At 53.5% G+C, this 24,487-nt stretch overlaps 1 protein-coding gene across 11 annotated transcripts in view; it reads right to left on the bottom strand.

Moving 5' to 3' along the window:
* AGAP1 (ArfGAP with GTPase domain, ankyrin repeat and PH domain 1) overlaps positions 1–24,487 on the bottom strand; it is a 569,465-nt gene that overhangs the window by 403,884 nt on the left and 141,094 nt on the right. For 6 of the 11 annotated variants that reach the window (XM_027537978.1, XM_027537980.1, XM_027537983.1 and 3 more), the window contains exon 1: positions 7,338–8,397. The exons of 4 other annotated variants lie outside the window; for them this stretch is intronic. In XM_027537978.1, the coding sequence (XP_027393779.1) occupies positions 7,338–8,319 (982 nt within the window). In that variant the 5' untranslated portion in view covers positions 8,320–8,397. Of the gene's footprint in view, positions 1–7,337; positions 8,398–24,487 lie in introns of those variants that run through there. One more of the 11 variants, XM_027537984.1, reaches the window with a different exon arrangement.

Genomic DNA, 24,487 nt, shown 5'->3' with positions numbered 1-24,487 from the left:
CTCCAGGCTCCCGGCTTTCCCTTCCAAATTAAAAATCCCCTAGTGTCTTTGAATGAACTGGGCTTCTAGAGCCTTCAGTGAACCAGATCAGGAAAGCAGATTAGGCATCTCCTTTTAAATGCAAGGGAGGTCAGAGTCAAGTATGGTTGGGTCTCTAGCCTGGGACCTAAAATAACCAGAAGGACAAGATACCTGCGTATCCAGGAGCTATGGCTGAGCCGTGGGCACCACCAAGACAGAGCCTGCCTTGCTGGGTCCACCACTCCACCAGTGACCTGGCCAGGGACTGAGGCTGCAGGAAAGCAGGTTACAAGTGTAAAATCCTGTCACACATATCTCACAGACTGACTTTTCCGTTGTTTAAAAGCCCTTGCCAATTGGAACAGGAAGGTCCCAGATGGATAAACACCCACCATCCCCCATGTCCATCCACTGACCAAGTGGCATCTGGGTAATTCTGGTCTGAGGACAAGAGGGCAGGAACTGCATCAGAGGCTGGTGGCATTGTTTGCAGAGTCAATCCTCAAGTGTCAGCCCTTGCAACGACAGGCACAGGGGGCGAGAGGGAACACGATACCCTTTGACAAGCATCTCAAACAGATGAACATCCACGCATATGAACACGAATCCCACTGGCACCCAAACGCAGCCCACGGAATAAAGGGAGCGGCCCTACAGGTCGATTAAACGACTAAGTCAGGCAAAACCTTGCACCTGACGATCGCACCAGAAGCAAATTCGGTACTTGCGAAGAATTCTCAATAAAGGATGGGAAAAAAGGGACCCTCTTTTCCCCTTTCCCTGCCACCAGCTGAAGTGTGCCTCTTCTAATTATCTTTATTGGTCAGATAAGGAGAAGCCAAATAATTGCTTCCCAAGCCTCTGGCTGGTACACTCTGGTACTGAAGGAGTAACTGGGACTCTCATCCTCCAATTCACAAGCTTCACTTCTTTTGTAAGCTTTCTGAACCTTCAGATCCAGGAGGGATGTCAGAATTGAAAAACCAAGGCAAAAAAAAAAAAAAAAGAAATCAAGGAGAAGAGATGAGAAAACAAAAGGTCAGGACACATCTTTGAATTAAAGCCAGGCAAACCAACAGATGCGTGCTAACACTTTTTAAACTCTACAAGCATATACAGTTTTGTCTTAAGCAAAACATTAATAACAAGAGAAAAGAGAACAAATGGGAAAGCCAAGATCGGTGGAAATGTATGAGAAACAGAATGTCTCAGACGGTAACCTACAGACGAAGTATCATCGTCACACTACACTCTAATGTGAGCTCAACAAAACCTACATCGAAACGATGCTGGGCAGATGGCACTTTCTCTCAAAATGATGCGAAGACAATAATCGCCCTTCTTTGTGCTAATCTGTTGACCTTAATACCAATTCTGTTCATCACCTGGGGATATAACTGCAGCTGCACATACTTTATCTCAATTGATGCCCTAAATAAATAAAACCTCTTTTTCATTATTTTACTCACTGTGTCACCATTTTAAATGAATATAATTTTTCACATAATTACTGAAAAAGAATAACGATAGCCTAAAAGCAATTTCCCATCATAAACAAAAAACTCATGCCAAAAAAGGAAAAAAGGATAAATAAACCTCCTGGAAACCAAAACATTCTTTTTAATGTCTGACAATGGCATTAGTCATATAGATCAGGGAAACAGGAATCTTTTTTTTTTTTTTAAAGGAATTAATTATGGAAATCTCAACCAACTTGCTGATCAAGAATCTCCTCTTTTCTACCTGGTAAACTCCTACTGATCCTACAAGAACCAAATCATTTTATCCCTCTGCGAGGCCTTCATTCACTCCACCCCCTCTTTATGGACATTTGCTCCCTTTTTTCGTGTCCTCCAGTCATTTCGTTAGTTCTTCCCACAAACACTTATTACAAGTCTATGTGCCAAGCCCAGTGCTCTTCATTCTGCATGAGGAAAAGGAACGGGACACCCAGAAGGGGCTCACTGAGCATTAGACCTGGCAGGATGTTAGACCTTCGGACACACTAGGGCTAGTGTTTAGACACTACAGAATCTGCCTGCAATGAGGGAGATTCGGGTTTGATCCCTGGGTCAGGAAGATCCCCAGTAGAAGGGCATGGCAACCCACTCCAGTATTCATGCCTGGAGAATCCCATGGATGGAGGAGCTTGGTGGGCTAGAGTCCAAGGGGTTGCAAAGAGTTGGACATGACTGAGTGACTAACACGTTTTCACACTTTTCGATACTCAGACCTTACTGTAACATGTTAGGGTCAGTGCTCCAATGGAGGTCTGCTGTGCAGAGAAATACAGTCATATGTTCCCCAAAGTACCCATGAAGCTGTGGTTCACAGGATTCACCATCCTCCCCAATAGGCTACGGACCTTGGAAGTCAGGAACTGCGTCCTAGGAAGCCCCAGCTCTCTGTAGAGTACACGACAGAAACTCAAATGCCTCTTGATGCAACAGAACAAGAAAAGAGCCAAAAATACAAAGTGGTCCCAGTGCTTTATAGTTGCGTCTATACTTCCAGACATTTTTAACTGTATACCCAACCAGACGGGTGCACTGGGCCCATGGTAAAACTGGAAGATTCTTCAGCAGAGGCACTTTCAAACATTCCTTTGGCTTCAGGATATTCCAAGCCCAGGTTGAGATCGAGAGAGACGCTGACAGGTGACTAGGATGAAACGTGGGCTCCAACTAGAGAAAATTAACATGGCAAGACACAGCCCAAACGTCTGGCGCACAGAGCGTCTCTGCTGCCCAGCGAGGCTCTGCGTCCCAGGTGGACTGTTCCGTCTCCAGGAAAACGAGTCGCCAACCTTATAAGTAAAACAATGGGGATTTTCCTAAATGTCTACCTGGAATCATTAACTTTAAAAAAAAGAAAAAGTGAATTCCAAAACGTCGAGTATGTAATTAGTTCAAAATGTTTCAAACGAGAAACTTCAAGTGACACTCTCTTTAAAGCCCTGAATGTCCTTCTCAGCAACAAATTGAGTTTCAAAGTGTAGCATGGAAACATATACATCACCATACTGAAACAGATAGCCAGTGGGAATTTGCTCTCTGACACAGGGAGCTCAAATCAGGTGCACTGTAACAACCCAGAGGGAAGGGATGGGGAGGGGGCAGGAGGGAGGTTCAAGAGGGAGGGGACAGGTGTGTATCTATGGCTGATTCACAGCTGATTCATGGCAGAAACCAACACAATACTGTAAAGCAATTATCTGCCAACTAAAAATAAATTTTAAAAAGGTACCCAAAAACGTATCAAGTTATTTCAGTCATTTCATTTCATTGTTGATTCACCTCTCCACTGAAGGGTTTAAAAAAAAAAAACCTATAAAACAGTCTCTCTGCCTACACAAATTGAATGATGCAAATCAAGAGAATCAAAAATTAAACAGCAAAGCCACTCATCAAAACATGTTGTCAAAAATCAGTTATAAATGACTAAAGAGCTAATCTCAGTCCGGGCTATCAGTGAATCACTTTATTGCTGTAATCAATCCTCCCAGACAGCAACAGAACACGCCGAAAACACGTGTGGCCCTGGCCTGGCATTGCCCACAGCTGGTCCCAAAGAGTAGCTGCAGGCTGGCCAGGCCAGCGCCAGCGAGTAACACCCTACAGCCTAATGAATCATTCATCATTTGATCTTCCTTTGTATTAAATTATACTGGTGTCAACAGACTCTGCCCCGTTACATGCGTATCAAGTAACAGGAAACTGCCCTTGATCTGACAGAAGGCCTCTCTGAAACATTGTCGTTGCTGTCGGTGTTCAGTCCTCAGTCATCTCTGATTCTTTGCAACCCCATGGACTGTAGCCCGCCAGGCTCCTCTGTCTATGGGATTCTCCAGGCAAGAATACTTGAGTGGGTTGCCATTTCTTCCTCCAGGGGATCGTCCGGACTCGGGTGTCGAACCCGCATCTCCTGTGGTTCCTGCATTGACAGGGAGGTTCTTTACCACTGAGCTACCAGGGAAGCCCCTGAAACATTCCAGGGCTTCCTAACAGCTAGGAATCTGAGGACAACAGCCCTGGAACCCTGGGAGGCGAAAGATACACATCACTGGGGAGAAAGGGGAAGAGCCTCCTCAATGGACAAAACCATTAGGGATTAAAAACTATGAGAAATCATCCCATGACAGTAGGAGCTTTTAATCTTTAACCCTCAGTTCAATTCAGTTGCTCAGTTGTGTCTGACTCTTTGAGGACCCCATGGACTGCAGCACGCCAGGCTTCCCTGTCCATCACCAACTCCTGGAGCTTGCTCAAACTCAAAACTCTTTAACCCTAAAGCCTTGAAGTAAGGTTATAAGAAATCCATAGCAATGTGATGCGTGAAACTCTGTGCATTCTTAAAATCAGACTCTAACCATCTTACAAAGGTACCTGGTTCAAGACTAAGCAAATTAACTCTAAGAGGCCAGTTACATAATCATCAGGTAATCTTTTAAAGTTCCTTTCCAAGAAGTCAATTCAAAAACTTAACAGCTGAAGGACTTCCTAGGCAGTCCAGGGGTTAAGACTCTGCACTTCCAATGCAGGGGGCAGGGGTCTGATCCCTGGTCAGAAATGGCACAGCCAAATTAAAAAAAATTAACAGCTGAAAGTGTGTAACAAAAGGAAAACCTGCCCCCCACGACAAATCTGCTCTAAGGTCCTTTACACTCGAAAGGACGTCAAAGTTTGACACAAAGTGGCTGAGATTTAAAGCTAGTGACGCTCCTCTTCAAACACATCGCATTACAGGTCTGCAACAGCTTGCCTGAAACTCTGATATCCAAACAGGGCTGAAGACGGAAGCTTGACTCACAAGTTCTTAGCAGCCTCTCGGTGACCAAGCACATTTATCACACCAAGCGTGAACATCCCCAGCTTTGCTGCCCTTTGTCAGTGTCTGATTACAGGGTGCTGCCCGACCTCACAAGCCGTGTTCTGCCACACACACCACTTGACCTTCCTGAAGTCCTCATCTTCCAAGTCTGGCAAACCCGCCTGGCTCCGTGGTTTAAGGCGCTACGGACATTCACAGGGAAGACTGAGCCTGGGCTCCGGGGCACGGCAACGCTACCCGAGAGAATTCTGCCCCAAATTCAAAAGCTCATTTAAACAGCACCTAAATGTTGCATAACCTACGTCACAGGAAGCAAGTATGATAAAATGAGAAGAGCAAAAAGCTGTGGGGCTGCACCTTTTCCTTGGAATTAGATACAGGCCTTACAAAAATCCTGAGCACACTTACGCTTCAAGGCTGTTTGCCAAAAGACAGGTGAAGGAAGTAGTTCTGTGATTACCTAGAACTGTGAAATAAGGCCCTAGAGTTCTGACTGCGTGTCCTCTAATCTAGTTCGCGAACATTCGTTTTCCCACACAACTCACAAAGCTAGAGAGTTACTGTCAGATGAAAGTAATTCCACCCTGAGAAGGAAGGGCCACAGGGACAAAGCAACCAAGTGTGATTTTAGTTATTACTATATTTTATATACTGCCCTAGAGAGAGAAAAAATTCCCAACACACTTCACATCTTTACTATTCCAAACCGACTATCGATCCATTTGACCAGAAAGGAGACACCCCAACCCCAAAGCTTCTAACTTGCCTGCATAGCCACCAGGATGGAGCACTTGCCTCCTAAGTGGTGTGTGGGCCAGCTCCACGCCGGAGGTGTACTTGTCTGCAACTCAGGCAGCTAATTACTATTTTCTACAAAGACCATGAGAACAAAGATGCAAGCCTGCTATCAGAGGAAGAGCTGCCTGCAGAGCTGAACTTCCCCCGAACACAAGTGATGGTAGCGGTAGCTTATTACAAACCAAGGGTCTCAGCTTTCAATGAGGGCAATACCTTGCGTTGTTTTTAATATTTTAAGGGCATGTGGGAAGGGATGGGAAAATGGTGGGAGTCAAATGAGGTGCCTTCTAAAAAATTCCAGGGCAGGTTAAAACAAAAGGTATGTGCAACAAGTTAACTACAGATAACTACAGAGACCTGCTATACCCTCATTAATCAAAAAATTCAGATTTTAACACACCGCACATTCGACTGCTTGGTTCCAAACATCTTCTGTCACCTGAGGATGAACCAGAGCGGAAGGGAACATGACATCACCTGTGTTCAGTTTACCTTAAAAAGAACTTCAGTGACGGCAGTGGTTTCTTTGTGTCGGCTGGTTTTAATATAGGGCTTGGCAGCCAGCTAACCTGTGAAGTCCACTAAGGAGGAACACTGTCTCCAGGGGTGGTGAGTTAGCAGTTGAGAACCTCTAATTAAAAATCCACACAACAGTGCTTCACCCACCTCCATCCATCTCTACTGGCAGCAGAGTTTGATAATTAGCAGAAGGGACATTACTAACGATTTCTCGGTGGTGGAAAATGCGCACGGCCAATATTCTCAGACATCGCTCACAGCCCTCCCCGTGAGAAGAAGGGTGCAACAATCCAGCCATCCCCCTGCACCTGGCCTCTTCCCTTTAGGGTGCTGCCCAGGCACGCAGAGTTTTGCTGTTTCTGGATAATTCTGACTCCCGAACAAGTACCAGAGGTCAGTTGGTTCTTGCAAGAGACTATTACACCTTCCTCCAGAACCTTCTCTGCAAGCCCTCTGGTGGAACAGAGAACTGAGATTTCAGGATAGGTTGTGGGGCTGTGGTCTTCCTGCCTGAATGCTAGCATACATTCCCAGAGTCGGGGCACGGAGGCGTTCTCACTACATGACACCACTTGGCAGGGAGACCGTGGGCAGAGACCCAGCTCTGACCACTGGAGTGAACCCTCTTAACCAGCAGGGCAATAGGTGAGCGAGGCCACACAGCAGCATTCGCAGACGGTGGCGTCTGCAGAGACCAGCTTGGGACGCGGGAGGAAGAAATTAACCAGGAGGAAGCCGCCTCTCCCGCCAGGCAGCATCACCTGCGTGGTGGCGTCAGGAGCCAAGCTGGGGTCCCTGGGGCAGCCCACAGATACCACAGGCGGCACGCGCGCAGTGTAGCCCGACCTTATGGAGAAAGAGGGCTGCGCCAGCAACTGCGGGAGAAAGACACCGCTGGGCAAGGTGATATCTCCGCAGACAGGCTCACAGTGGCCTCAGAGACAGGCCCTGAGGGGCACCAGCACACGCGGCAGGGAGCAGGGGCAGTCAAGAACTTCCAGACCCGCAGTACCGGAGTCCACTCCTTGCACGGCGACCTGCCGTCAGTGACCCGGGAGGGTCGGTCCCTGATCTCTCCCGACCAAGCCCCGGCGTGTTCTACCAGGCAGGCCGCCTGCGGAAACCCCCACCCCACTCCGGCCCTCCCCTCCCCGGGCCGCGCTGCCCACCTCTGCGTGGGGACCCGTCGATGCTCTCCGCGCTGGACGAGTGCGCGTCGGCCGGGGCCCGCCGCAGGCTGCTGAAGTAGCCGCGCGACCGCGACGCGCCGCTCCGCGGAGAGGGCCCGCCGCCGGGCGCGCCTTCCTTGCGCGCGAAGATGCCGCTGAAGAAGCGCAGCAGCCGGTGCTCCGACGCCGTGCCGTGGCCCGCGGCCGCAGCCGCCGCCCGCGCGCGCTCCAGCCGCTGCAGGTCGCTGTTGTCCAGCGTGCGGTTCTTGCTTTTGCTGCGCTCCCAGCGCTCCAGGTCCGAGAGCGCGTCGTTCTTGCTGAGCACCTCACCCACGTCCAGGGTGTTGCGCTTCTCCGAGGCAGGCTGCCCCGAGACCGCGGGCTCCAGAGCGGCCCCGGGGTCGGCCACCTCCTCCCCGCCAGGGGCCCAGGCCAGGCTCCCGGAGCTGCTGTAGCGCCTCCCGCGGCCCAGGGCCCTACCCCGCGGCGCCTCGGGTCGGCTCCAGTGCCTAAAGCTGAGGCTCCGCCGCAGGGGCGCGGACCGGGCCCCCTCCACGTCCGGACTGCCCGACGCGGGCGAGCCCGACCCCTCCTCCACCTCCTCCTCCATGGCCCGGGGCCTGCCGGTCCGGTCCTCGAGCTCCGGGCCGCGTGCGCAAGGCCGGAGCCGCCCGAGTTCCAGCTGCCCGGTGCTGCGGGTGCGGAAGGTGCGGAAGTCCCAGGCGCGCGGCGGCCGACGGTCCTCCGGGTCCTCAGCACCCGCCGCCTCCTCCACTAGCCGGCCGGGCGCGTCCGGGGAGCGCGCGGTCCGGGGCCTCCGAGTCGGACGCGTGTCCTGGCCGCCCGGGCCCGGCGCGCCCAGCTGCTCCTTTCTGACCATGGTCACGGAGATGCGGTAGACGGTCTTCCTAGGGGGCGGCCCGCGCGGCATCGCGTCCGCGGGCGGAGACGCGGGTTCGCCGCTGCCGTCCAGCAGGTACATGTCGCCTCGGGCCGCGGCCGCCCGCCAGGGCTCCGCCGCATCCAGCGCGCCGCGGGCCGCCGGGCCGCGCCGGTCGGGGCCCGGTCGCCGGGCGAGGCGGGGAGGGCGGGCGCGCCCGGAGAGCGTCCACGCCCCCCGGCTCGCCGCGAGGGCGGGGGGGCGCGCTCAGGCTGCGGGAACGGTGCCCCAGGCGCCCGCCAGCCCCTGCGCCGCGCGGCCCGAGTGCGGGGGTCCGGGCCTGGGGCGCCGAGCCATGGGCTGGCGGGACCGGCGGGCGATCAGGCGCGGGGCCGGGCTCGCCGGCAGGTGCGGTCGCGGCGCGCGGGGCCCGGAGCGGGCGGCGGCGCCCGCGGCTTCATTGTCTACGGCGCGGTGCCCACTCGCATACTCCGGCCTTGTCCGCACAGTCCGCAGCCTCCGCCACTCCCTGGGTTCGGGACGCGCGGGCAGCTGCGCGGGCCGCGGGCGAGGGGAGGCGGTTTAAAATGGAAATGCGCGCCGGGGCGGGGCGGGGCGGGCCGGGGGGGCCCGACCAGCAGGGACCGCGGGCCGCGCGCCCAGCCCGGCCGCCGAGTGCCGGGAGCGCGGCGGCGGTGGGCGCGCGGATCGGCGGTCGGGCCCAAGCGCCGGGGTGGATCGCCGTGGCGCGGACCGGAGCCTCCGGTCAGGTGGGGGGCGGGGCGCAGATGAGTAGGGGAGGGGGCGGTGAGGGCTTGTTTTGCCAAAGAAAACAAAATATGAGCCCTCTGTCACCTACTGAGGATTTTTACGAAGACCCTGTCCTCATCGAGGTGCTTTAAAGAAGATCTGACTCAAGAGGCTTGTTTTATAAAACAAATATTTTAGGTACTGGTCCTAACTTTACAAAGGAGCAATAATGCATTCCTAATAAGGGCCCAGGAAGGCAACATCAGGCAGGTGATGGGAGTGTGGGTCACACCAGAGCCCTCCAAACAAAGGACCTGCAATTTCACTCCTAATTAATATTTTGGAGTATTTTCCCAACGTGGAGGGAAACCTCCCGACAGGCAGGCATTTGCTGTCTGGGGTCAGAGGCAAGAAAACACAGTCAGGAAGGGGAGAGGGAAGAAGGCTGGCCTGTCCCAGTCCTGTGAACTCAGGGATCGGCTTTTGGTTTTTACACCTGTTAAGTAGGGATGGAAAAGGGAACAAACAAAAAACCCAGTACCTAAACTCTGAGCATTCTTGTGAGGACTGAACTAGCTCAGATGCATGTGCAGGCATTCTGTGTAAGCACTAAGTATTTGCCATCTTTGCCCCACCAGCTACTTCTTGGCTCTCTGGATACTGGTTCTCCGTATTATCCAACGCAGCACGATATTCAATGGACTTGATCCACGTATTAGTTCTTCGTGGTGTCCTGAAGATACATCTCTCCAGTTCGCTTGTTTAAAACTTTCAGAAAGCAAATGTCTCATCAAACTGGATGCTCTTCTACAGCCTTCTCTAGGCCTGAAAATGCCAAGACTGCAGAGAGGTGGTTTCTAGGAAAAGTGCTAGAGGCCAGGCCAGGTGTGACTGTGGGATTAGACAGCTGTTTGCAAATGCTGATTTCCCTTCTTTAGTCTCTTGAATAATTATGGGGCACCTATTGTGTTTATGGCAGGGAAGATGCTATAAAGATGAATCGGGGTCTCTTACAAAGCAGGTTATAACCTAGGAAATCTGAATTTTACCTCAGTGAAATGAGATATTTGGGCTTGATGAGATAAAAGTTGAGTTTATTTTTTAAAAGATACTTTATGGTATAGAGGATTTTAAGGGCCGTGAAAATACCCTGTACCCTGAATGATAGATATGTATCATTATATATTTGTCCAAACCCATAAAATGTGAAACCTAGAGACTGTTACACAGAGTAAGTCAGAAAGAGAAAAGTAAATTTTGTATATTAATGCCTATGCATGGAATCTAGAAAAATGACACTGAGGAACCTATTTGCAGGGCAGAAGAGAGACACAGAGAACTCATTGTGGACGCAGGTGGAGAAGGAGAGGGCGGGGTGGACTGAGAGAGCGGCGCTGACATATGTGCAGGGCCAGGTGTAAACAGCCAGCGAGGAGCCGCGGCACAGCACGGGGGGCCTGCGACAGCACGGGGGGGTGGGGGGCGGCCCAGGAGGGGGGACATACGTGTACCTGTGGCTGGTTCATGTGGGTGTATCGCAGAAGCCAATGAGATGTTGTAAAGCAATTATCCTCCAATTAAAAATAAAGTTAAAACATTTTTAAAAAGAGTGAACCCTAATGTAAACTATCGACTTTGGGGGATGACCAAGTGTCAGTGTTGGTTCATCAGTTCTGACAAACTAACCGCTCTGGTGGTGGGATGGAGGGATGCTGATGTGTGGGATGGTGGGAGTGTGTGTGTCTGTGTGTGTGTGAGATGGTGGGAGTGTGTGTGTGTGTGTGTGTGTGTGTGTGTGTGTGTGATGGTGGGATGCTGATGTGTGGGATGGGGTGTTTGTGTGTGTGTGTGTGTGTGTGTGATGGTGGGATGCTGATGTGTGGGATGGTGGGACAGTGTGTGTGTGTGTGTGTGTGTGTGTGTGTGTCTGTTAGTCACCCAGTAGTGTCAGACTCTTGGCGACCCCATGGACATGTAGCCCGCCAGGCATGGGGGTGGGATAAATGGGAAGTCTCTGCACCTTCTGTTCAATATTGCTAGGAACCAAAAGCTACTCTGAAAAATAAGTTTTTTAAAAAGTACTTTAAAACACATTTGACCACCCTCAGAGGCTCTACCTGGACACATAATCACCACCATCATTGACTCAAGCTCCATCCCCCTGCCCCTGGCACTCGAGGATTCAGGAGTGGCGTCTCAAACACGTCCTCACTGAGAAGATGGGGGACCCCGGGCAGATCAGTCTTGCCCCCTTTGATAAGACCCATGAACCACCAACCTCTACAGCTACAGCCGGACAGGAGTCATCTACCAGAATGAGGTTTCTAGAACCCACAGGTCAGGGGAATGCAGAGGCTCAGAGAGGGTGTGTGCTTTTCTGCAAGGGTACACAGCTCATCACTGAGGGCAGAACCGGGGAACACCCTGCCTGTGCCCACTTCCACGCTTCAGGGTCACTTATTCTGTTAGCTTCCTGCTTTGTGGACATGAGAGAAACGGCAACTATTACTGAATTTGACACTGAGTGAGTGAGTGAAAGTTGCTCAGTCGTGTCCAACTCTTTGAGATCCCATGGACTACACAGTCCATGGAATTCTCCAGGCCAGAATGCTGGAGTGGGTAGCCTTTCCCTTCTCCAGGGTATCTTCCTAACCCAGGGATCGAACCCAGGTCTCCCGCATTGCACGTGGATTCTTTATCAGCTGAGCCACAAGGGAAGCCCAAATTTAACACTAATTGAATACAGATGATTCACAACCTGTCAGTAAGTCTTCATTTATTCATTGCTCCATCTGTTGAATTTATTCATCAAATATATATATTGAGTATCCACTGTGGCACTCCGCAGTGAGGAGGCAAGGTCTCTGATCTCCAGAATTCACAAACCCGTGAAAAAGGCTGCAGATCTCAAGGCCAAGTGATGGAAGACACACAGACAGGAGGCTGAAAGACTGTAATGGACGAGCACCCGAAGAGACAGCTAAAGCCTCCAATCTTACAGCTGTAAGACCTAAAGGTCCACCAGGTCTGCAAGCAGAGAAACGAAAACTCAGCAATGCAGAGAGACCTGATCTCTGTTAGGACCAGGATCCAAGACCTGAGCTTAGCCTGGGGTCTGTTCTCACCATGAAAACTTCAAAACATTGAGATGAATTTTAACATGAAATCAGCTGGCCCATAATTAAGATATAAACTACATCTCGATATCTGGGGCATTCATAAAAGCCCAACGGTGGGGGTGGGCGGTGGCCAGCATTTCTTTAGAGCCTGAATACCGTGCAGTTGGGCTTCCCTGGTAGCTCAGCAGTAAAGAATCCAACCTGCCAAGACAGGAGACGTGGGTTCGAGCCCTGGGTCAGGGAGATCCCCCAGAGAAGGAAATGGCAACCCACTGCAGTATTCTTGCCTGGGAAATCCCACTGGACAGAGGGGCCTGGTGGGCTCCAGTCCAGGGAGTCACACAGAGACAGACGCGACTTCAGGACTAAACAACAGGCAACACTGGACTGTCAGGGTCCTCCCAGTCCCTCCGTGACTGTCTCAAATCCAGCCCGGGTTTTGCACTTTGCCGTGGGAGGCCGCAGGCTGCAGAGTAGAAGGTTCCATCGGATCCACCTTAGATGACACTGAAGGAGCGCGCTGTCTCTGCTCCAGCCGGCGTGGTCACTATCCTTCAGTGCTTTCAGCCTCTCCGACAGCCCCCGTTTTCCACGCAGTTATAGCGATTCCACATGAGGCCCAACGGTCTGCAGGGGAAAACCTGGGAGAATGGCTTCTCCCTACCACCCTGGATACATGGGCTCTTCCAAGGCTCAGCCAGAACCTGCCACTCCAGAATCTAAATCCTCTTTCTCACAGCCAGACCTGCCTTTGAAAAATAAAAATAATTACACTATATGTGTTCAGGTGGGCATGGTGCTTTCATCTTCCTCTTGCTTTTTAAAGCAGCCCCTCTAGGCCATTACTTCTTGAATTTTTTCCAGCCATGGAGTATATCTGTATCACCATTTGGGCTTTTAAAAAAAAGAGATTGGGGTTGATCTTACTGCCACATCAAAACCGAGCAGCAGGCAAAGCCCTGATACTGCAGAGATGCCGGTGTCAGAGAGGGAAGGACTGCAGAGGGGGGGTCCGGGAGAGGTGGCCGGCCCTATCTATGCCCCCAGCCCCCCATTCATCACCCCTGGCAGCTGACGTCGCTCTCCCAGCCCCAAGCTGATAAAGGTCCTTCGGCCACCCTCCCGTGACATTCCAGTCCTGGGCCATCTCTAGCTGCCTACAAATGAAACACCCCTGCGTGAAAATGCTATCTCGCAAGCCTTCCTAGAGCTGATCAGCCTTGTTTAAAAGGAAGCCCCTGGTAGACCGCAGAGCCATCTGCTCCACGAGCTGCCTTTCCAAATAACAGAACATGCCAGCCAGTCACCACGTTTACAGCATCTTGGCAGAGCCCCATCTGTGGACCACAGAAACCACCCACCCCCTGCTGGCCTTGTCCTGGCCTCTGCACACTCACCCAGCAAGAGCTGACAAAGACCCCTCCCCGCTGTCACGGGGCCTGTGACAGGCTCTCTTCTCGAAGCAGGCTGACTGACCGATACATACAGGAAGCAAAGAAACAGATGCGTGTTTTCCTGAACAATTCCCTAGCAATCTCTTTCGGCCAGAGACTCAAGTCCGATGGAGAAGAGCAGGATCTAGATCTAGGATCTGCTGCAATACTCAGCCCCTGCCATCACCCTGCCGGGACTGACCTCATCAGGGACCCCGCTGTCCCTCGTTTTCAAAACTGCAAGTCAAAGTGGGACTCGAGGGAGAGACCTTTGAGTCACAGAAGGACAAAGCTCGTGCTCAGTCCCTGAGGCAAGGACATTCTGATCCAGCAGGATAAAGACCACGGGGGGCCTCCGAGCACCTTGGCAGCATCTTCCCTCAAGGACCAACCACGGTACAGTCGCTGCCATCCTAGTGGCGGGACCACGTGCCGCGTCTGGACGCACAGACGTCCGAAGGCCTGTGCTCCACACCCCTCAGTTTTAACAGGAAGCCCCCACGGCGTAACCGCAACGGGCAAGACAACCAAGCTCCAGGCTTGAGAGTGAGGAACCAGGTCACCACTACCGATCACCACCGAGCCCGGTTTGACCGCAGAAGAACGCGTTTTCTCAGTCCACTGCCTGTCCGCAGGCATCCTCAGCTCTGAGATTCGGGCAGTTCTGGCCACATGGAAGCCAGAGAGCTGGGTGCCCCTGCGGGTGGGCCAGGGCAGAGGAGGGTGGGAGAGCCACCCCCGCAGTGTCCCGCCAGCCAGGGTTTCTCCGGGGACCTTCCTGCAGATTCCAGATGACTGTTGATCGACAAGATGCTGGCAGTCGGCACCACGCTTGCGCAAGGGTGCTCACACTTGACTCAAAGAGGAGTTCGCGTTTGAGATGAACGGCCACCCTGACAGTCAGTGGACCAGGGGGAAGTGGTACTTGAGTTAAGAAGCAGGTGGGTAAGAGAAAGGCAGAACACTAGTATTTCTACCTGAAACACTCAAGAAAAGATGTCCAAAAGAAAGTGGTATGTGGCTTTCCGGAGAAGGCAATGGCACCCCACTCCAGTACTCTTGCCTGGAAAATCCCATGGACGGAGGAGCCTGGAAGGCTGCAGTCCATGGGGTCGCTGAGGGTTGGACATGACTGAGCGACTTCACTTTCACTTTTCCCTTTCATGCATTGGAGAAGGAAATGGCAACCCACTCCAGTGTTCTTGCCTGGAGAATCCCAGGGACGGGGGAGCCTGGTGGGCTGCCGTCTATGGGGTCGCACAGAGTCGGACACAACTGAAGTGACTTAGCAGCAGCAGCAGCAGCATATGGCTTTCATCCAGAAAAGGGTGCGTCCACCACGGCGCTCTGAGCATCCTGAGCTGGTTCCTTCTTGGTGGGGCCCATCCTGTGCATCGTAGAATGTTTATTTAGCAGCATCGCTGGCCTCTACCCACTAGATGCTGGTAGCAACACACACACACACACACACCCCGCCTCTGCAGTTGGCAGATACTGGCAAAAAACGTCTCCTGGGAGCACAGTGCCCTAGGTGGGAAACCACAAGTCCAAAGGCACAGGCCAGGCACGCTCACATGGAAAGGAGACGAGGACTCCCGGTCTTGACTTTTCATTTTACCATTTTACTCATTCAGCCAGTCCCGCCCGCTTCTGCATGTGATCAAGAAAAGCTCTGGACAGCCTCTCCATAGAAAGAGAAGCAATTATTTCCAGCAAATCTCTCCCAAAATACAAAGAACAGCAGCAGTTACAGAGGAGGCCATCTGTGATAGACACGTCATCACTTACGATTAGTTTAAATGAATAAATATCAGGAATGTGATTAAAATGCTGGAAAGGAAAAACATGAGGTTTCACCTATCTTAATTACTTAAAATCCAAAGCAGTGTGGTATTGTGTTTAATCAGAAAATGTCTTAAGCAAGATGCTTGAAGGTTTGGACCCAGGAGTGCGTTCCAGCACTGCCTAGGTGTGGAGCGAGTACCTGAGCACACGTGGGATCTCCACTCCCGCCATAAGCCCCCGCAGAGACTGTGTGTAGACTGGACGGGCCACAGATCCAGGGCGGGAGATACCTGGTCACACGGTCCCCTCCTGAACTAGCTCAGGTGACCATCATTCCATTCTTTGCAAATGGGAACCACTGTTTAAACTACAGCAAGTGAGGGCTGGAAGAGATATTCAGTCAGTTCAGTCGCTCTGTTGTGTCTGACTCTTTGCGACCCCATAGACTGCAGCACGCCAGGCTTCCCTGTCCATCACCAACTCCCGGAGCTTGCTCAAACTCATGTCCATTGAGTCGGTGATGCCATCCAACCATCTCATCCTCTGTCATCCCCTCCTCCTCCCGCCTTCAATCTTTCCCAGCATCAGGGTCTTTTCAAATGAGTCAGCTCTTCACATCAGGTGGCCAAAGTACTGGAGTTTCAGCTGCAGCATCAGTCCTTCCAATGAACACCCAGGACTGATCTCCCTTAGGATAGACTGGTTGGATCACCTTGCAGTCCAAGGGATTCTCAAGAGTCTTCTCCAACACCACAGCTCAAAAGCATCAGTTCCTCGGTGCTCAGCTTTCTTTACAGTCCAACTCTCACATCCAAACCTGACTACTGGAAAAACCGTAGCTTTGACTAGATGGACCTTTGACCCATTTCACAGATAAAGCAGCCGACTCCATGGTAAGCCACCTGGCTGAGGCCACAGAAGAGGAGCAGAGGGCCCTGGACACAGCTGGGACAGGAGCCCCCAGGAAACGTCTAAAGTGAAGCGGAAACCACAAGTCCACTTAAGCAGGCCAGTGATGAGCAGCTTTTGATTTCAGAAATATGCTGGTGTCAGGGAGGAGTTAGGTCCTCACTCTCCAATACAGCAATGTGTCAGAAACATCTTCATGGTCTTGCTAAGTGTCAGGCAAAAGAGACTTAAGCTAGAATGAAAGCCAAGCCTATGAACTGTCACTTTATGGAAACAAATACCAACCCCCGCTGGAGTGACAACCACAGCGGCTCCCACCCACGGCCACCGTGGGGCTCCCAGCAAGGAAGCTCCCCTTTCTTCCATCCAGCCTCCAGCTCTCTGCGGCAGTTCAGCCGAGGAGTCAGAAGAATTTAATCAAGGGCGACACACAACGGTGCACCTGTCCCTTGAACAGCTGCAAAGGAGCCCTGGAATGTGGGTGGAGCAAACCCAAGCAACTCCTACAGATTACCTAACCCTCCCAGCCTGCGAGGGCAGAGGGGCTGAGCCCACCTGCTAACATCTTCCTCTGCAGGATCCCACAGGAGGGACCCCCTCATAATAACATCTGCCCGATGGGGCGGTCCTACGGACACGGCAAGCAAAACCCTGGCGAGAGTCTGTAGGGACCCTCCTAACAGCCTCTGCAGTGGAAACCAACACCAGGAACTGGCAAAGACCAGCCAGCCACCTGAGCATGTGTGTGACAACGGCTGGGTGTTTTCCAAGCTGCTCTTTGGACCCACAGACCCCCAAAGAGTCGTAAAATCCAGAACTCCTGTGAAACTAAAAGTCGAGGACACAAATAATGCCCTGGGAATTATCAGCACGGTGACAAAGCTCACCTTTATGGAGAAAAAGCCTATTTGAACAAGAGTTCTCATGACTGCAGCCCATGTGGCATCTGGCTGCAGAGATATCTGGAAATCTTTCATCTGTGCCCGGGGACCTAAAGGTTTGATATGTTTTTCTCTGAATGCTGAAAATAGCATGTTTAAGATGCCTGTTTGAAGCTCAAATCCACCCCCCTGCCCCAAATCTGCAGTGGGAAACAAGTGATCAGCCTCCTGCCTTCATTAGCCAAGGTGTCACCAGCTCCCTGGTCCCCAGGCTGGGAGGATAAATGCCCCACAGCGGCTGGCAACAGCAGCCACCCCTCCTCGGTAGATAACAATTTGCATAAGAGCTCTGGGGACAGGAGAGAAGTGGGCCACCAGGATCAGTTCTGACACAGTAAGACAGAATAAGACAGAATAAAATGTCCACATCTTCGTATCTGCTTGCCACGCCCTGGTCATCGGCACGCAGCCTGCAAAGAGCAGGGGTGAGGGGGTTCCTGGAGCGGAAAGCTGAGGGGTGCAGAGGGGCACGGGGGAACACGGGGCTGCGGGTCTTGGCCCAGAAGACTCCGGCGGGCTCTCGGCTTCTTTACCTGGTTATGAAGTTGTGCGAGGCATGTCTCCTTTAAAAACAATCACCACTCGCCCTGGAACCTTCCATGAAGAGAGATGGACCAAAGCGGGAATGATGAGTAAATCAGCCGTGGGCAGGAGATCTACAGGGCCCAAAATCTTGACTGCGTCTCCCCCTCCGATCGTTTCTGGCCCCCAGGAGTGCTGCTGGACTGTGAACCTGCCTGGTGACGGACCAGCACAAAGCTTTCTAAATTTGGAAAAGGAGGTTCCACCCGCCAGCTCTGGGCACCACAGTGGGTGGGTCAAAGGTGGCCCGAGAAGCCTCTAAATGATAAAGTCCAATAACCACTGAAGCCACGACCAGCTGGCTTGGCGACAAGGGGGGCACAGGGCGGGGGTTTGGGTACCATGCCTGGGTCCCTCTTCCACTCCACCACAGGGAGGCGGCCAGGGAAGTCCTCGGTCCATCCAGGGCACCCCCGCCTCTCACCCTCCAGGGGTCTCCTGTCCTTCACTGGCCTCCTGGGCCTCCTCCCACATGGCCACATGCTGAGCTAACGCCATCCTACCATCCTGGCCTCGAACATTCTCTGCCCAAAGCCTCCAGGCTGGCCGTCCTCTCCTAGAACTGCCACCACAGTCGTTATTGCAGTACAGCCTCTCCTCCCCAGTCCTTCAAACCCCTGAATCCAGCAAAGGCTGAGAGACATCCTGCTGTTTACACCAGCCATGACCCTGCCAGCCCCCTGGTGCCTCTGAGAGCCCCCCCAGCCCACGCTCACCCCAACCGCCAGCCCCTGGACTGATGCGCCTCTCACAGAGTGTCCATGGGCCAGCAGCACGTGGCCCTCACCCAACCCTCCACATCTCCAAGAGGCTCTCGTTCAAGCTCAAGTACGGGGGCCCTGGGCCCAGTGCGGATGATCACACAGCGGGCAGGGCTGGGCACCACGTTCTGCAACCCCCACTGCAGCCCTGGGCCCCCACCCGCCTCTCCATGCCAGCAATCAGAGCTGACCGCCTCCCTGAGGACGCCTCTCAGGAAGTGTGCAGGGCAGTGGTCAGAGCAGCTGGCTCTCCGGCCTCGTGACCACACCCTTCTCTCCCCCACTCAGAGTTGGCATGTCCATCACAATCGCCTCCTCGCCTCAGGCCAGGCCAGCCCATGAAACTGCTCAATCATCACCCACTTAATGGGCACAGAAACAAGAGACTATCTTCTGTCTGTCCTCAGCCTCTCCCAATATCCCCCCCCAAATGAGGAGTGCCCGCTCCATCCCCAAGTATCTCCCATCCTCACTGTCCTCCCTGGGTGCCCTGGGCAGGCAGGCCTGGCACACCATGCCCCCGGCTTAGCCCACTCTTAGGCAACCACTCTTTCTGCTGCAATCACAGACTTTCGGGGCACAATGCTGCCCCAGACCCCCAGAGACTCCCATCACCTGCAGAGTCAAATGCCCCTTTGGCACCTGCGCCCCAGTCCTTGGATGGCCCCCCACCCAACCCTCTGCAGCGCAGAGCAGCTGGGGTGCTGGACTCCTGAGGGGTGCAAATTGTGTGTGACTTTGGGAACAGGACCTCGGATGTCCACATCAGCCTCACTGATGCCATAAGGGGACAATCACAGGGCAGATGTGAGGATCAGGTGTGATGAAGGCTGTGAAGTCCTGGTTCCCGGGCTTGGAACACACGTGTGGGCTGCGGCATCCAAGCCTTTATCTCAACACCTCTAACCACTTGCCAGTCCGGACCAGGCCGTATAGAGCGTGCGCGCACGCACGCATGCACGCGCGCGCACACACACACACACACACATACACACACCCTGTGCACACCCCTTCAGAGTACACACACACACACACACACACACACCCTGTGCACACCCCTTCAGGGTACACACACACACACACACACCCTGTGCACACCCCTTCAGGGTATCAGTCACTTTCTCTGACCTGACATTTGCTACTTGCCATGGACACAACCACCTCCCCCCAGAAGACCAGGGCCGGCAGCTTTCTCTCTTCAACTCCAGACTTGATCAGCGCTCTGCTGAAGAAATGCTGCCCAGAGGTTGACGTCATCGATCCAGGGGGCTGATTCCAGCTGAGTTGGGGCGGGGGGAGCAGCAGGACCCCCGTTACGTCACAAACACCAGCAGAGGTCAGCTGACTCGCCGGGCCCCGCCCCGTCTCGGATGCTCGGGTTTACTCGGCCACACAGGGCCGACCCCGCCCCTTCCCAGTGTATCTAGGAAGTCTCCAGCGGTTTAGAAAGGCACAGAGGACAGGGTGAGTCATTTCTTCCCCTGGCCACAAGAAGCCTCAGCTGCAGCGGATCTGGGGTGGCTGCCCCCTGAGAAAAGCTGCCCCTCCCTCGGTGGAAAACAGGCTAACGCGATGAGGCGGGGGCAGTGGGGGAGAGGAGAGATTGCCCAGAGCGTGACTGCCGGTGGGACGGGGGGTGGGGGGGTCCCGTCCCCGAGACAGAAGCTTCATTTTAGGGAGGAGAGAAGGACAGATGCTGAAGCTGAAGCTCCAATCCTTCATTGGAAAAGACCCTGATGCTCGAAAAGATTGAAGGCGGGAGAAGAATTGGGAGACAGAGGATGAGAGGGTTGGATGGCATCACCGACTCAATGGACATGAGTTTGAGTAAACTCCGGAAGTTGGTGATGGACAGGGAGGCCTGGCGTGCTGCAGTCAATGGGGTCGCAAAGAGTCGGACACGACTGAGCGACTGAACTGAACTGTGCGGTTCAGAGCGGAGAAAGTCTACTACCTGGAGAAAGCTTTCCTTGGAGGTTTCCGGGAAGGTGATGCTCCTTCCCCGCCCACCCCAAGGGCCTGAGTCTTGGTCACGCCCACTATGCAAAGCAGGGTGGGTGGAGATTCAGGAGTTCCCAGCCAGCCCGGGATGGGGGTGGTCGGCCGGTTCACTGGGATGCTGCAAGCAGGGACCACCTGCCCAGCCCTGGGCCCTTGCTGTGGTGCGTGCTCTGTGCTCAGTCGTGTCCCACTCTTTGCAACCCCCTGGACTGAAGCCTGCCAGGCTCCTCTGTCCCTGAGATTCTCCAGGCAAGAACAGTGGAGTGGGTTGCCATTCCCTTCTCTAGGGGATCTTCCTGACTCTGGGAGTGAACTACAGCCTCCTGAAAGTCTCCCGCCAAGGCGGATGCTTTACCGCTGAGCCTCGGGGGAACAGAAGGAAATGCAGGTTGTTGGGCCAGGTGCTTAGAACACCCAGGAAGAAATACAACACCTGAAATAATTCAGAACTCTTTAAAGAGAGGCTACTGATGAGACCTCCCCTAGAGTCAATGCAAGGATCCTGTGGCTCTGAGTACCTGGCATTTCCAAAGTTCTCAGAAGAGTGGTTTTCAACACTTTTCAAATGGCCCATTCAGAGAAGGCCTGGGAGGCTGCAGTGGGCCCACAGAGATGGCCGCTCTGCAAACACTGCCTCCCTGTGCCCAAAGTGTCCAGGAATCTCCAGGAAACAACAGCTGTCACTGGACATTTCTGGGTGCAAAAAAAAAAAAATTTTTTTTTTAAAGTGACGCAAGGCAGCAGAATGTTCATACCAAAGGCCTTTTTCTCAGGAAGACTGCTCTCTGGAATTACAAAAGTTTATGCCCGAGATTTAGCACTTGAAGTGAAGGTCCAGGAAAGCCACCAGCACACAGCCCCCCAGCATTCACAGGCTGCAGTGAAGCCAAGGGCTGAACCTGGGCCTGCAGTCTGCTCACACGGCCCTCCCCAGGCCTTCGTGGGGCGGGACGGGGCTGGCCCACCTCCTGCAGCCAGGCCAGAGGGGGTGTCACTCATGAGAAAGACCAGAGAGCAGTGGTGTGGCCAGTCTTTGTAAGCCATGCACGCAACACTCTTTCAGTTTACTGGCTCGCTTACAGACAAGATATAAAAAGGTAATTCACACTGAATGACGATTCCCAGGACCAAAGCCTTGTTGGGGGTGGGGGGCCCTACCATCTACTGGAGGTTTTAACCCCAGGCTTTAAACCCCAGCACAGCGGGCAGGGTGGGCAGGGTGGGCAGGGTGGGCTGGCCCACCCCCAGCCAGCCCTTCTAGCGTTTCCACCCAGACCCCCAAGAAGCCAGCTCCCCACCACCTTCCTCCTGCAGCCCAGGGCCTCCAGGCTCAGCCAGACCAGCCCTGGGTTGCTCCTCCCAAGAGGGCCAAGGCCAAGGCCAGGCTCAGCTGGGCGGCCCTTCACAGATGTCAGCACAGTTCATCCCATTTGATCCCCCAAAGCCCTGGATCTCGCTCCGGGTGTGCCCTGCCCCCACCCCCTCCAAAAGCACCCAGTGCACCCAAGGAGGGGGGGTGTGTGGCTGACCCCACTCTGGGGTCCCCCAACTTGCAAAGGGAGGCTGGAGTGGAAGCTAGGGTGGAGAGGAGACAGGATGAGAGGGCTTTCGGGAAAGCAAGTCAGAGAACATCACTTTGCTCTGCTTGGGGAGGGGGTGGGGGTAAAGAGGTAACAGACTTTGGGAGCAAGCAGGCAGAGGCGCCAACACACACTCACAGCTTCTCACCCAGTTCCACACGGGGAGGGGCACCAAACGTTCCAGGCAGCCTGGGGCAAAACAGGCTCCCATTCATCTGAATCTCCAGGGACAAGGCACCAGTCCAGAAGTCAGGATTATCCCCAGATCCCTCCATCCTTCTGTCAAGACCCACCCCCTCCTTCTTAAATTGTAAGAAAGGCTGAGCAAATCTGCCTCCCCACCCCCCACCCCCCCACCGTCCAGGCTCTGAAACTGCTTCCGCCTCCAGCCGAACTCCAGGGCATGTCTCCCCAGGAAAACTAAGTGGCCCCAAATCACCCGGCCACTGCCCAGTCCACCTGCGGAGCCCGCCTGCTCCTAGGGAGCCCTCCCTCACCCTCCCGGCCTGCCCCCTGCCCCCACCCTGCATGCTCCCACAGCCGTCTCCACCCTCCTCTTCGCAGCCCTGGACCCCGACCCTGGAAGGCTACAGGGGAAGTCCATATGATGAAGCCTTCCCTTCCCTAGAGCGGAAGTCCTCACTTATGAAGCCATCAGTTCTCAGCATCAGACGCACTCCAGGTACAATCAGATCAGGACCCAGGCCTGGGCATCAGAAAGCTGCACGTGGCCCCCAGGAGCCATCCAGACCTTTCACCGGTCTGTCAACTCACTCCCTCCAAGGCTTACAGTATCAGCAACATTACTTCTGAAGCAAAGTCCCAACACTACTAGCAACAGAAGACGTTTATCTTGCTCACAGGAAACGGTGAGCACAAACAAGCAGAAATGCTTCCCAAAGGAGGTCAGCGTGCACAGGAAAATGTCCATGAGTGTCTAAGGGGCTGCCAAGCTTTTAACGACCTTGACAACCAAGACAGTTTAACGCATTCACGATGGCGTTGGAACAGCGCTGACCCTCCTGCTCGGCTGCCGTCAAAGGATCACAGACCAGGGCATGTAAACCACACAGGTGTGCTTTCTCGCAGCTCTCAAGGCCAAGTCTGAAGTCAAGATTTCTCCCTCCATGGCTTGTAGGCGGTGTTTTCTCCCTGGGTCTTCACAAAGCCTTCCCTCTGTGCCTGTCTGTGTCCCAATCTCTCTTCTTATAATATCGGACGCCAGTCTTATTCGATTAGGGGCCATCTGAAAGCCCTCATTCTAACTTAATAACTCCTCTAAAGGCCCTGTCTCAAAGTGCAGCCGTACTCTGAGGGGGTAGGGCTTCAACATATAAATTCTAGAAGGGGACACGATCCAGCTCACACCCAGATGTGCCACAGTTAACAAAAACGTTGGTATTTGTTAATATGTGCTAAGTTGCTTCAGTGGTGTCCGGCTGTGTGCGACCCCATGGACTGCAGCCCACTAGGCTCCTCTGTCCATGGGATTCTCCAGGCAAGAATACTGGAGTGGGTTGCCATGCCCTCCTCCAGGGGATCTTCCCAACTCAGGGATCAAGCCCACCATCTCTCACATCTCCTGCATTGGCAGCCGGCTTCTTTACTACCAGCGCCACCATTAAATCTGTCACAGTATTTTGCTTCTGTTGTTTATGTTCTGGTTTTTTTTGGCCATGAGGCATGTGGGCTTTTGGCTCCCAGACCATGGATCCAACCCACATGCCCTGCACTGGAAGGCAAAGTCTTAGCCACTGGCGCTTCAGGGACTTCCCAATGGTGATTCTTAAAGAACAGGGTGCATTCAGTGTACAAGAGTCCCGTCTGGATTTACAAAGGGCATTTTTCAGAGTAAAAACTCGAGAGCAACTCTGACATCATCCAGGCACTGCCACGCTCAGCTCAGCTCCTGGCTCCTCAGGCCCCAACGGCAGAAACAGTCACTAGCTGCTGAAACTCCAGACACACACACACACTCAGGCTCTTCCACAGGAAGAAGAATCTCACCTCCCAGGCTCACTGCCATCATCTCGGGGAAATTAGGAAAATTCACGGCACACGTGTTGGCTGAGATCAGTATGGACTCTCGTGTCTACCCTTCCGTGAACTCTACTGCTGGATTCATTTAAAACTGCTGCTACTGCTGCTAAGTCGCTTCAGTCGTGTCCGACTCTGTGCGACCCCATAGGCGGCAGCCCACCAGGCCCTGCCGTCCCTGGGATTCTCCAGGCAAGAACACTGGAGTGGGTTGCCATTTCCTCCTCCAATGCATGAAAGTGAAAAGTGAAAGTGAAGTCACTCAGTCATGTCCGACTCTTAACGACTCCATGGACTGCAGCCTACCAGGCTCCTCCATCCATGGGATTTTCCAGGCAAGAGTACTGGAGTGGGGTGCCATTGCCTTCTCTT

The sequence above is a fragment of the Bos indicus x Bos taurus genome, chromosome 3, assembly GCF_003369695.1.
Source record: "Bos indicus x Bos taurus breed Angus x Brahman F1 hybrid chromosome 3, Bos_hybrid_MaternalHap_v2.0, whole genome shotgun sequence".
In the NCBI taxonomy this organism is placed as follows: Eukaryota; Metazoa; Chordata; class Mammalia; order Artiodactyla; family Bovidae; genus Bos; species Bos indicus x Bos taurus.
This window is presented reverse-complemented; position numbering and strand designations above follow the sequence as displayed.